Source organism: Manacus candei, unplaced genomic scaffold, assembly GCF_025592945.1.
Source record: "Manacus candei isolate 608988 ecotype Guabito, Panama unplaced genomic scaffold, ASM2559294v1 h1tg000049l, whole genome shotgun sequence".
NCBI classification, from domain to species: Eukaryota; Metazoa; Chordata; class Aves; order Passeriformes; family Pipridae; genus Manacus; species Manacus candei.
The window spans coordinates 14,531,249-14,545,696 of record NW_026138097.1 but is presented as its reverse complement, the minus strand read 5'-3'; the positions used below and the strand labels follow the sequence as shown (position 1 = coordinate 14,545,696).

The 14,448-nt window shown below is 39.2% G+C and overlaps 1 protein-coding gene across 1 annotated transcript; it reads right to left on the bottom strand.

Annotated features, from left to right (window-relative positions):
• Nucleotides 1–3,577: 3,577 nt before the first annotated feature.
• CUNH1orf216 (chromosome unknown C1orf216 homolog) lies at nt 3,578–5,035 on the bottom strand. The gene is made up of 2 exons (XM_051799264.1): nt 4,946–5,035; nt 3,578–4,373 (listed from the first exon to the last, which is right to left on the bottom strand). Exon 2 carries the CDS (start codon nt 4,346–4,348, stop codon nt 3,578–3,580), a length of 771 nt encoding a protein of 256 aa, XP_051655224.1. The 5' UTR covers nt 4,349–4,373; nt 4,946–5,035.
• Nucleotides 5,036–14,448: the final 9,413 nt, after the last annotated feature.

Below are 14,448 nucleotides of genomic sequence, written 5' to 3'. Positions count from 1 at the left end.
AGCAGTTTTAAATATCCCACTCTTCCATAGTAAACCCATTATTATTTTCTTCCATTTGAGAATTAGGTGAGCAGCAAGACTTTAAGGTTCAGGCAGCATCATTTAACTTCAAGCTTGCTGTAAAAGAGGGTAGCATAACTGTCAAATTGCAGAAAAGATTTCTCATGGACATCATTATTTTGACAGGCTCTGGAAGACAGAAAGGTAACAGGTAGGAAGGCACTCCCAAAACTACTTATTTTGTCATCAGTACCCAAGACCTGTGAGACCTATGTGACTTGAGTTTAGATAAATATACAAATTTTGAGAAATTTAGTTGAACCTCATCCAAACTACCAAACCTCTTAAACACATAAGGAGGTTGAACAATTTGGAAGGACAGACTTTCATTAAATCTAAGACTGTTGCTCTGCCTGGTGTGCCTGAAACCACCTCCATGAGTTACCCATGGCATTCTGTCACTTTCTCACTGGCCTTCAACTTCCAAAACATACAAAAATATCTAAGGAAAAAGACATAGCTGTGAAGCCACATTTTTCAAGTTTCTAAAACAAACTCATTTTTAAAATCATATTGTGTTTAATTGGTTTGTCCAACTTCACTTATTAGTAGTCACACCAGAAGCACAAGCTAAACATCAAATTGTTTCAAAGACTGATGTTATTTCCTCAGTTAACATTTATTTTGCATGTATCCATAAATGTACTAGATGGAAAGAATGAGCATGCACAGAATAAGTCTTGGCTTCATTTTCCTGCCAGCTATCAGACAGCAATGCTCATGCACAAATCTTTCAGTATTTAATATTCATAATGCTGAAGCATCTACTGATCGTAGTTAGGATCAAGAAATTTTATGAAATGTACAAAACAAAGATTGTCACAGTTCTGCCACAAAGAATTTACAATTGGACAGGTTGACAGACTAACTGTTGCTGCAGTGGGTATTATGTGAGAAGTATTCTTTAATGTTATTCTAGCTACTCTTAAATGCAAATGACACTCTAGGTAGCTCTAAGCAGTAATGTAGGGCATTTTGAAACAAATGCAGGACAATACTGTACTTCAGCAGCTACTGAGGCAAAGCAGTTACTTTGTCTTATCAGAGGTTTTTGTAGTTTTGTTTGTTGGGTTTTTTTAATATATTTTTGTTCATCTATTTTTTTCAGTGGAAAGTTACATGATAGTATTAATCAACCTGAATGTAATTTAGAAGATAATTTTTTTCAGTCCAAAAGAAGTTGACCAACATTAACAACAATATTCATTTTAACTGTCTTCCTAATGGAAACAATTTGATATTTTGTTTCAAAATGTAGTAATATTTTTGAGTTATGATCCTTCTCCAACACTTCTTTCCCCAGGAGAGATGACATAATAGTGGTTTGCTTGCGTTTGGTTCACATAACACTCACTCTTAACCAATGGCAGAAAGGCTTTTGCAGCTCACGAAATAGTGGGGGGGGTGGGATAAGTGTGGAAATAAAAGAATTTTTACATAGCCCTGTTGGCTAACGTTCTTTTTTGAGAGGCACGTTGAGAAAGAACAGGTTACCTCTGAGATGAGTTTGGTATTTAAGCACTCTTTGGGAAACCTGTACTGCTGAGAGAGAACAGCTTTCCCAAGGCTGAGCAGAGAGCTAGATGGGGTCAGAGCTTAGGAGTAATGTTTCTCAGTCACATGCAACCCCCAGCTCTCTTCTGTAGCCCACTAAAGGCCTCTGGCAACCTGAATTCCCCAAATGAGGCAGAGAGGATGCTCCTTCAAATATCTCCTTGATGCCAAGGATGTTTCTATGGTAATTCTGCATTCAAAGTTACTAGTTCATGCTGCGTGAGAAGCTACATAAGGGCCCAAGGAGATGAATGAACCTATCTAAGGTTGTGCATACCCAGGGGGCTTCCATAATTTTGGGTGCGCAGAAATACAAAGACGGAATAATGACAATGTTGTGCTGCACTTCATTTGTTGAATTACTTCAATACCTTGCTCACAGATGTGTGTATGTGAATCTAATCAACCAAACTCCTCATAGACAGCAGAGATTATTTTGAGACATTATTCCTTCTTCTGCTACAGAAAAAAAAGAAGCACCAGCCTTTCATAACCTCTTGAATACAGGGAGGTGTGTGTGCATGCACAGACCGACACCCCTTTCCCATATGCACCAAAAAAAAAGGTGAGAATAAAAAGTTTCCTATATATAGCACATATATTCTAGAATATATGTGAAATTCTAGAAAGATAGGAGTATTAATAACAGACTTGTCTTTTAATGCAGAAAAATACCCCAAACCCACCAAAAAACTCTTTGATTGTTCATCTACTTAAACAGTTATTAAAAGAGAAAAACACCTGCAAAAGAAAAGGTGGCATGATCATAAATAAACATCTGAAGAATGAGATTTTTCTATACCACGTTAAATCCTAGTAAAAGAAATTTTTTTGTACCTTTTCTTCTTGAATCATATTTTGCTTCAGATCTTAAAACTATTCAATTTGCTGTTCAATAATAGGGACTCATATTGCCTTTTAAATGCATAAAAAAAGTTGCATATTTTTGCTTTCATTTTCCCTGTGTGTTTGTTGCATACTGACATCAAATTCCCTGCAGGCATCCTAACTTTGCAATTGGAGAAACAGTGCTACAGGGTTTTCCACATGTCTAATACACCTGGATAGAAAGTGCTAATTGTCACCAACTTCCATTAAATGACAGCAGTAAGGCACAAAATATGCTTGATTTGCAGATGCTAGTGCTACTGGGAGTTAGCAGTAGATTAATAATTGTGCAGACCTCAAACATTCCCCTGGTGCTGCCAGCCTGGGTTTCCAATGCCACGTCAGATTACAAGGCCTTTGTTTTTACCTTGCTCTCCTGAGGAATACTGGCTTAGACAGTTGTACTGTTTCCCTGTGCGTATGACTGTCCTACCCTCCCACGATAATTTCTGATCAGTTTGAATAAATTTTAAAGGAAAGTAGAGGTTGCAAATGTACAGTGGCCTTAGCAGTTTTGTGAAAAACAGGCAGCTAGGTAGACAGATCAAGTCTGAGTTTCCTGCAAGGATACCTGAATCTAGAAAGCCAAATATCCTGGTTTTCTAGATTCAGGTATTCTTGCAGGAAAACAAACCCTAATTCTGTTCAAATTTTGTTAACACTGAAAGTAGAAGGGAGATGCATCATACCACATATTCAGCACGCAGCAACCCTGCATCTGACCACCTTTATGGATCAGGTTTCAGACTAGGTTCCCAGTTTTGTGATGATTTTTTTTCTTTTTACAAACCTATATGCCAAAAAAATTCTATATCAGCTTGAGGTTTTGAGTGTGCATCAGGAGTCAACTTCTTGCGCAAGTTCAATCTTGCTCTGGTTTCCTCCAGATAAATTCAGGGGCCCACACTTTACCTTCTCTCATCTCTTCTTGCTCTGCTGTTATTGCTGTTTCCTCTCTACTCTGAGCGCACATGGGCACATACCCTTGGGTATGAGGACACCGCCCCTGTAGCATGCAAGCTCGCTGGCGGCTCCGGTGGCATTGCAAAGCTCATTTTTGCGTGCAGCAACATGATTACGGCGAAGGTGAGGGCGAGGCTGAGCAAATGTGTTTCAACACTTCTTTCTTGGTATTTATTACCATGCCATAGCATTCCTGCAACCTGGCCTGCTGTTGCTCCAGCTGCCTATGCAAACTCCTGATGGAGCGCAACAACAGAAGCCGTCGGTACATAGCTAGCTGGAGGCGGTACTTCTCCTTTTCCTCTTGTTTCTTATTTTCTAAGGTCTCCATTACTGTTGTGGTCTTCATCCAAATCACATGGCCCAGACTACAAGAGGCAGTATTGCCATTGGTGCCACTCCCTGCCTGCTGTGTGTAGCAGTCCTTTTGGTCCGTCCCAGCCTGTGGGGGTTTGCCAGCCTCACAGAGCACCCCTGGGACCTGCAGTACTTCTGAACTTGAGCTTTTGGAGCACAGGGAGGCAATGTCCACAGGCTGCAGGTTACCGACTACCACAGGGTACAACAAGCCACCTAGTGATACATCTACAGCTGCCAGATGATGCTCAGCCAACCCAGAGGCTGTCCTCTGGGCCTGGCCACCACTAACCACCTCTGGGCCAGTCAGGGCTTTTACCTGGGCCATGGCCTTGCTGGAGAGGACAGACAATCTTTCTGGCACCGTTGAGCTTCCCCTGTCTTCATTAAGGCTGGTTAACGAAGGGCTGGCAGAGCAACCAAGGGACACCGTAACAGTATCATGATTCGGAAATCGATCTTCATCATCACTATTATTTTGGATCTCCTCTTCATCTGTTGGTATTACAGCTACTGTCTCAGCCATTTAGTGCATGAGCTACAGAAACTTTCTGTGGACAAAGGTGGAAGCAAAAGGATTTAATTTCTACATACACACACACGAAGAAGCCCAGTGCAGTGACATTTGAAGAAAGAACCTCTCTTTATATTTAAGCAATGGACCTATTACTTTTCTAATAAAGCACAACCCTTGGGTCACTTCAGGCCATTTCTTGTGATTTGCATTAGATGTTCTTTGAGACACAACATTAATCCAATAATAATTAAAATGATATACTGTACTATTAACATTCTCAAATCTTTAAAGGCAAGTGATCTATCCCTGCAGCACCGGCTGGGCTGACTAATTAAACAGAATACAGTTGTAAATGGGCATTGTAAGCACTTCTCCCATTTAAGAAGTGTAGTTTGTAGAGACGGACGAGTTATCAGGATTGATCAGCTTTAGAGAGAGGTGGATGTACCACAAACAGCAGGTTGCATTTAAATGCCCTCTCCTTGATTAATCTGTCTGCTACCAGTTTGTTTACAAGGTTGCCTTTCCCCCTCCTATTAATTCTAACTGTAAAGATACATTAGCACCACACTAGCCAAAGAGAGGAAAAAGAAATCAAACACTTACCGAGGTTACTGGGGGAAAGGAAAAAAGTTACAGTGCATTGTGCCTATGTATCGTTTTTTCTTGAATGTGAGTCAGCACAATCTGGAACAGAAACATCACAGTGCTGGAGCAGGAGCAGCAACAGCATCACGCAGCATCCACCCAGCAACAACACAGTCAGTCCCAATCACAGAGGAGTGCGGGGTTGTTTTCTTCCTTCTCAATGGACATTCCTCCCTGGCATGCCGCTTTTATGTCATCTTTGAGCATCAAAATAAATACCAGGATTGGATGACGCTTTTTTTCCCACCTAAAAACAGACATACTTGATTCACCTATTCTAAAGGGGGGCAATACCTATGGCCCTTCCCACCCCTGACAGTCAGCAAGGAGGTAGCACAGCACCAAAAAGAGGGTGAGGCATTCTGGACTCCAGTATGCACTTTTTCCTTAAGAAGGAAATAAGCTTAGATAAACTTCAGCTGCGTGCACAAGTTAAACCCAAAAATTAAACAAGCATTCAGCACCAACCAAATGCCTCACATAAAGACGGGTGGAAGCTGTAGAATTGAAGTGTTTAATGTACACCCATATTTAATTAGGCTGGCCTAATTTTAAGGAGCAGCTCTACATCCAACTAAGCCATCCCACAGAACAATAAACTTTATCTTCACTTTTGATGCTTAGAAAAGCTACCTTCAGCATCCTCTCTTGCTTGTAGTGCCAGGAACAAAATTCACAAATAATCTATCTGTACCTACTTAAATCGATTCACCATAGGGCATCAGTTGCCCCAAGACTTTCTCTACTCCGTTCTGCTAATATAAACAGAAGAAAGAAGTAATCCAAAATACTACCTAGAATCTTCCTGCAGCTGGAAAAGAATGAAAGTAGATCCTATCTCCACTTGTATGGGTGCTGCAATACAGATAATATTTTTTTTTGCATTTCTGTACTATCCTTCTTTCTGATGAATCTGTTAGGATATACTTACAAACTTGAACATAGGAAGTCTGGTTAACATAAATTCAGATTTATACCCTGAGGTCTAACTTGAATGCATTTTTTGGTGCAAGAGGCAATTTGCACTGAATTTGTAAAATAAACTAAACTAAACCTGCTGTGCTTATGTGCCAGATCATGCTGCAGATTATATAAATAATACTAGGAAGATATTAATATCCAGTGAGTTAATAAACTCTGCAAGTTTATATCTTGGTGATTCCCATTTATCTGAATCACAAGTTACTGTAATTGAAGAATATAGAATTCAGATAACAGGGATTTTACTGCATTAACACACTGAAAAGGTTCATTGTAATACAGCATTATATGGAGAGTGTTTTAGCTTCAGCTGCTCTCATCTCCAAAGCACTGTAGGCATATCTCCCTACTACAAAGAGGACAGTGGATGGGTGCTAGGGAGTACCTGATCTCCAGCTATGTCAATATACTTTTCTATTAGCAATAGTACTCTGTTCCTCACTTCAACATCAGTAGCAATCTTCTGCAAAATAAGTATTTTCTAATAGTCTAAGAAGGCATGAAAAAACAGAGTTTTGGTGTTTGTGGTGTTTTTTTGGGGTGTGGTTTTTTGTTTGTTTTGGACTTCTGGTTTTTTGTGGGTTTTCTGGTTTGTTTGTTGTTGTGGGTTTTTTTCCCAAGCTCTTTACAGCTTCAATTTTTCAGCAAAATTTTACAGGCAGTACTGTTTGAAGAGGTGGGGAGGGGGCCAAAAATTCATTTTCCCCATCAAATTAGAGTCACCAAAAATAATATTAAATGTTTATAGATGTGGATCTGGATAGAATAAATAGCATCTGATACAATCAACTAAGCAATAAAACTACAATCAAAACTGATTGAGCTAAATGGCTTTTCATAGAATACTATGACTACGGCTGTAATCTATGAAGCTTAATAGTAAAAAATATTCAGTCCACTGGATTTAGAGAATCAACACCATACAAATACTGCCAAAGACACTTATTTATTATTGCTAAAATACAAGTGCCACTTATGGCTAGGGCTGCATGCATTATCATAACAGGGCTGTTATTATCCTCCTCTCCATTGTTCACAACTTCATAAAATCTTAGCTAGAGCATCAGTTGGAAAGGTTCTAGATTCAGTTTCTGCCTGAAGGTGAATACATACAGAGCACTTCAGTCAAAAAGATAGAGATGCTCAAGTACAAAAGCAGGAACAAAAGCAGTCTTATGGCTGGGAAGACTTATGGAAACCTTTCAGGAGAAAAGTCTCTTGTGTAACCGACAGACTGGGGAGCAGGGAACAAAACCACAGCTCACTTTGAAAGGAAACATGTAAATTCTTGTTCTGAGATGAAACAACCATCCTTCTATTCACACAAGACTGTTTCCTTGACAAAGTGACTCCTACAGTTTATCTCCCTTTTATTTGCAATTTGACAGATCAATAGAGACCTGAAAAGACATTATGTTAGTTTCTTCTTCAAAAGACACATTGTGTTGTTTCTCTGGTGAAGAAGCACTTGCTGTTCCACCCAAGAACCTGTTGCAGACAGACTGTTCAATTCCACTTGCTCACTCCTGGACTTGTTAATCTATTTGTGGGAACCTTTCTAGTCAGAAACTGCTTCCAATTTCACAGTGAATACATCTGTCAGTTTAACACACCGGGAATTTCAGGTAGGCAAAAAGAAAGCAAAGACACCCTCAATTCAGGTTCATTGCATTTCATTACCAGCCACTCACAGATAGATAGATGCAGCTACAGGAGTTCAAGGTGTAGATAGACCCTGGGGAGCCACCTTCAAGCTGTCAGTCTTGCACACTCCTGTAAAGTCTATGTCAGTAGAGGTTTTTAAACCATCACACTCTTCAAGGTATTAACTACAAGGAGTACTTGGCAACCCACATGCTCATAAGTGTAAGCATGTGCTAAAATGCTCTGTGCTTGCAGGCTTATGGAATAAGTGCTTAGCCATCACAGTTGTGTCTTATATGGTAGCAGAAAAGACCTGGTCACAGGGAAGTCCCTGCGGATAGTCAGGACAACTATTTCTCCATCTCTTCCAATTACAGTGCCGTTCTCAAGCATGGACACATGTGAGGATAGGAAAGTGCTTGGTCTTGTTATTTACTGAGCACAATGTTTTACTGAAGTTCAAAGCATAACAACCAAACACATTTACAAACAGCATCAAAGGTGATAAGCATTAGTGAAGATATACCATTAAAAGACTATGTCCTGGGATGCTACATTGTTTTGTATTTGAGCTTGAGGAGTACTTTTAATGAAATAGTAAAAAATATCTTATTACACAGTAGTGCAATTCCATGTGTTATATTAATTGCTCTTAAAGATCAAAAGGAATATTTTGTCTGTTAATGTACACACTTGCATAACCTCCTATGAAATCAATGAGATCCACATGTGTGCATCTGAGGCCTAAATTTTTTCCCTAAAGATTCTTTAAAATCCTTTTACAGGGCAGTAAGTTGTAGAAGAAAGTCATGTGTTCCCTTTCTTCTGCCTTCATACCCAAAAGAGATAGGAGTTCTTACAGGCTGCTTTGTATTTTTCTGGATAGTAACAGTATCCTGAGGGGTCACTGGCCAGCCAGGGATTGCCATCATTCTGCTGTCATGTTTGTCCACACCTGGGAGTTTCTGCAAGCCTTTTACACCAACAACAAAATAAGAAATGGAGCCCAGCTCCATGTGCAGCCCACTGATGACAGCAAGTGTTCTAGATATTTCAGGACCAGGGAAAAGCATGGTTGGATATCTCAACGGCTTTCAGACAGAAGGAAATTAGGAATCTAAACAGAGTTGCAGTGCAATTGTGTGTTCAGGCAACCTGGAAGCATTTAAGCAAAAGAGCAAATACATGATTTTACTAGTGAGGAAAGTTTCAGTGGCTTTGAACATGAAAATCCAGGCATTCGAACATACCATCTTTATATTAAGGGTAAAAACATTGAAACAATCTGCCACAACTGGTAAAAATTAGCAGGCTTGCTGCCAGTCTCAACAGAACTCCCTGTCAGAGGTGCAAATCTCTGAAGGAGTAGCTCAGACTGCATTTGGACTGAGCTGAATTTGCAAGCTTCAGAATCTCAGGACTGCAGGTGTCAAAGTGACCCAAACACTAAGAAGGGGTTGATGACAGCTCTCACTGCAATATTTCAGCAACTCTACTCCTAACTCTGCTTGGGCTTAACTATTCCCAGGGACGCAAAATGAAAAATACATTTATAGGGATTTATAAAGATATTTTGGAGGCGAAATATTTTGATTTTTTTTCTCAAGGCAGCGGCTGTTCTCTCTACCATCTATGTGGAAAGCATTCATTTATGATTTCAACCACCGTTCATTGAGTGAAAGAATAACAGCATCATTGCCCAAACCAGTTTAAGGTCACATTCCTGCCATCAGATCCACGTTTTTATGCTGAAACAGCCACAAAGAACTTTCCAAAGTCATCTTGTGAACTCAGAGACCTACTTAAGCAGCTAAGATTTTCTCAGTGTCTCAGAGGCCAAGGAGAAGATAGACAACCCATGGGTACCTGTAAATGTGCTTTTGTTTGATTTTTCTCTCATCTGGGCAGACCAACCTATGTTGGGCAGACCCAATGGGCGTCAAAGGGGCCGGCACATTTTAACATGAAGGAAACTTTGCTTTTCTAGAGAGGGTTAAGAATGCTTTGCGACAAAGGCGTCTGCAGCATACGCCCGACAAATTAGTGGGGCAGACAAATTGAAATTTATAGTGACTTAAAAAAACTGAAGAACTGCCAGTTTACCCCACTTACTGTTTCTTCTTCTATTAGAGAGAATACACTTGTCTATAATTCATTGCAATTATACTGAAAAATAAAATCTGATTATACACAGAAAAAATGATGAATTGCAAAAAAAAAATTCCCTTAACTGTTAAGTTAAAAAGAAATTCTAAAATGTCAAAGGTTTGATTACTTTTTCCCCATAATAAAGATTTTGTTTCATGGTAGCAAAATTAAAAGTGACCTTCTTCAGTGTGATGCTCCAGCCTTTATTTTTTTTTTAACCTTAATTTTGCATAATGCCTACAATTTTGTTCAGGAAAAAATAAAGTGATGGAGGGGGAGGTAAAAAAAGCAAATTAATTTAAAGTAGAGGATCATGTAACAGTCTTCCTATGGAGGAAACTAAAAAATTTTTCCTATGGAAAAGATGGTACTCAAAATATATTTGAATAACCTCCACTATTAAAAGACTTAAAAGTATTGCTCATATACTGGAAGAAATCCATGCTTGGCAGGATTACCAAACCTACCTGATGGATTTCAGATGTGAGAATAAGTATGAAGACAACTCACATGTCTAGTTACAGTTCACATCCGGTATGCATTGAGAGAAAAATCCTTTCTGCAAATGAATATGTAAACAGACTATGTAATTTTTTTATAATTGATGCTTATGTTTGCTTTCATGTTGACACTTGATCATAACTGACAAACCAATGGCTAAGAAAGAGGAAAGATTTAAGCTGTAAGAATAATAAACAAAGCACTGTGAGAGATGGAAAAGAACCCCAACATACATAGGATGAAAACTTCAGGAAATGGGGTTAAGTAATAAATGGATAGACAAATAATTGTTTGGTGATTCTGCAATTTGAAAACTTACAGACTTTTCCAGAAGTCAAGTAATTTTTTTTTCTAAAGTAACAACATTAAATACTTCAAAAAGGGTGCAAATTTTCTGCCTTAGCTGTTATACCAGAATGGTATGAGGAGAGAATAAGAAAAATACATTTAATATAAATTTTTTTCTTGAGAAACAATTTCAGATCAAGCAGCTAAAAAGAAAATAAATAACGGATGCATTCATGCTGTTTGAGCCTAACCATTTCCACAAATCTTAAATTTACTCATGAGAAGCCAAACTCTACAGATCAATATCAAGGACTGAAAAGTCTGCATCTACAAATACCTTCTCAAAAATTCTACTTCCTCATTCAGAATGTCTTTTTGTGGAGCCAACTGTAGTGTTGACTACATATCAACTCTTGCATAGCACTCAAAACAACCCAGCTTTACGAATAGTGCCCGTATAGACTCATCTGCCACACACAAACACAGATTAAAAAAAAAAAAAAAATTTCCTCAAGGTCGTTTGGGGCTGAGAATGTCAGGCTTGCTCACTCTTTAATACCTTTGAAGTTGCTAACGTGGCTGATGGATGAAAGTGAGTAGGATACAAGCCTGTCTGTCATCAGAACACACGATCTCAGCAATATGTAGTGTAATTGATCTGTCTCAGCTACAGCAGTTGACAGGTTCCAGTAAGGAGTGAAGGCAAGTGGACCACAGGGTTTGTTGTACTTGACTGTGTCCTTACTATACGACATAGACATTGCTCAGCAACCTGGATTTTTGCAGTGTGCTTCCAGTGGTTAGTGCAGATAATTTTTTCACACCAGCAGTTTCATTTTTACATCCAGAGGCTCTTTGCTGAGTGTCTGTCAAAGTCCAATTCATTACCTGCAGAATTATGAATCCTATCACTAAAAGAAAAATTTTTAAGAGATTAGAAAGTAACAGAGAAAAGATAGACATATATATACAATAAATAAAAGATAAGCCTCCAAATATTTGGAGGTTTATTTTGAAGATATGTATCTACAGATACTTATTTCTTAAAGGAAGAAAAGATATGGAGTCCAATTTCTAGTTGATTGAATAGAGAACAAGGATAAGAAAGAAGAATCTGAGATACTAATCCCACTGAAGCCTCAGGTTGAACAGAAAAAAGTTAAATGATGCTACCTGAGCCTTAAGGTCCTGCTACTCACCTAATTCCAAAATGGCAAGCATAGTTTCTGGATATCAAAAATAGCTAATGCTTCCTTGTACCACTTTTGTTCCCTGCAGCCCTGTCTACTTGAACCCCAGTTGAATCTCCCTGAGCCACAAGCAAAGGTCCTGCTAGAACCCCAATGGCATGTTTGGTCCCAAATCCTCCTTGTACTCAGAAGTCACTGTGAAGCTGCTATTAGCTCCAGTAACACCAGGCCACAATTTTATCCTCAGTTTTGCTTGCTTAGCCTCCTTGGAATCTACCTGAAGAGCATTAAAAGAACATAGAGCCATTGGTCATTGCCAACTGTTAGTGTATTATTTGTCACCTTGGAAACTTTCCCCCATCTTTTCTAAAACTTCTGCCAAGGTACCACCACCACAACCATTTTGACTCCTGAAGAGATCCCAACACTTAGTGGAAGTATTGCACTAATTAAGATTTTGAGAGCAGTAGGCTAAGACATCATGTTTGGCCTCACATTTAGCAAATTACTCACAGTTCGTTGCTTCCCTTCACTAAATTGTCTTGATAACAACCACTACCAGTAGGGATATGAGACAATGAGTCCGGCAAAACCCCAAACAAATATATGCCTACATGTGTAAGCTCCACTTCCTTAGGCAAAAATAACAAATCAAATGAGTGAAGGATCTGCTGCTATCTTATGTATGGTATTTGTGCATGCACCAATGTGCAAGAAGCCTTCTGGAGACTTCTGTCATAGCTTGTCAAATTGCCAGTCTACTCATTTCAGAAACTTGCACTACTCTCCAAGAAAGGGTGCTGTTTTGTCATTGTAGAAAACTGGTACAACCCTGCAGCTTCTTTCAGTGTAGTCTGAGGGAATGAGTTTACGTTATGTGTGCCAGAAGGAGATGGAATTGGCCAGGTTGAGCAAGTTAAGGCAATCCAAACCTTTGGCATGGGGGAAAAACATATCTGTGTGGAAGGACACAGTTCAGATACAAACAACACCCACACAGACTATCTGAGGTCTTGCTTTCTCACTTGGAAAAACAAACTCGTTTCTGAACTCCACTCATTTTTACAGAAAAAACCATCAAGCTCAATGGAAAAAAGTACAAGTCATAAGTACAGGACACCTAATCTGGGTAATTCATCTCATCCTAAAGTGTTTTCAACATAGACAGGAGTAACTGCCACTTGGAATAGGCTTCCTTTAACTTCACTTTCAAATGACGTTAACTTTCAGATGACTAAGTCCACAGCAATTCACCTTAAACACAAGGCATGTACTACTGACAGAGACTGAAAGTTCAGCCTTAACACAGAACAGCAACTCTCAGTCCATGAAGAGGGTGATCCTAGCACTACTATAGCCAAATATCTTCCAGCAACCACTGTTTTAGGAGTTTTCTGAGCATGATGCTACATCTAGATAACTGCATTTGACGGTCGTTGATAGAACAATTTGCCTAATTCCCTTTTGAAGCCAATTATGCCTTTTGGCTTCTATAGCATCCCATGACAATGAATTCTGCAATCTAATTTTATGTTCCATGAATAGCATTACCAACAGAGCAAGCCACACCTTTCCAGGGATTCAGTGACATGCTGACACCATCTTACTTTTGTCTCATTTAATCTCATGAGTCATAAGCAATATAACAAAGTTTTCTACATCTGTCTGGATTTTTCCCCAGTATGAAAAAACTCTTTTGAAACAATGCCTATCAGCAGACAAATTATCTGGTATACTTTATCACAGGATTGTATTGCTCACATAACTCATGCTACCAAAAACCCAAGGATGGCTGAGGCTATTTAGCAAAGGTTGGAAATAATGAGCAATAAATAGATGTTTGCAGAAAGAAATGCAATGATGGGAGGAGACAGGGAATCATCGCACAATCCTGGAACAGCACAAGTAGCAAGCAGCGAAATCTCCCTGGAGGAGAAAAGCTAGGAGAAATCAGCAAGAGTTTTAGAGGGAAAGTGAATAAGAAAAAGAGACGGGGAGGAGGTAAAAAGATGTCTTCAGATTTCCATAAGAATTAAACTGGAAAGGGGAGTGGGAGGGACAGTGGAGAAGCAGGTTAAAGGATTGTACTCCTGTCATGGTTAGCAGAGAGTGGGTAGGAAATGAGACCTGGACCGCATCTCTCCCAAGTCTGCTGCCCTAGGCGACTGTTTACTTTGTCTTTGCCCAAGCCAGCATGAGATATTATAAAATGAGTTTCCAAAATGCTCTGAGTCACCAGAACATGGATGGGAACTGTGGATTCAAGCCACCTTTCAAGATTATGAATCTCTTCTGAATATCCATTATGCCAATGATATATAACAAAATCACTGCTATAATGTGATGCACATGTCAACTTTAAGGATGCAGTCCCTGCTCAGATGGCATCAGCAGAGGGACACGTCAGCATGGTGGATTACCAGAGCAAATGCTTTAGCATGCAAAGTGATGCAATGTGTTTTGACAACAATTGTTCCCTTATGTTTGTTTCTGTGTCAGGTTTGACTTGACTATCTGCCAGGACAATGCTCAGGATCCTTTGCTGAAGCTATGCAGAAGCTGATTATGTGATCAAATGTTTAAAGTACATAAAATCACTTCCAAGATTCAATGAGATAGATGCGCCAGAAAAGTCAGTAGGTGTTTGAAATAATTGACACTAACAGCTAGACCTGGATTTTTCAAAAGAATATGTGTTTTGTTTTGGAT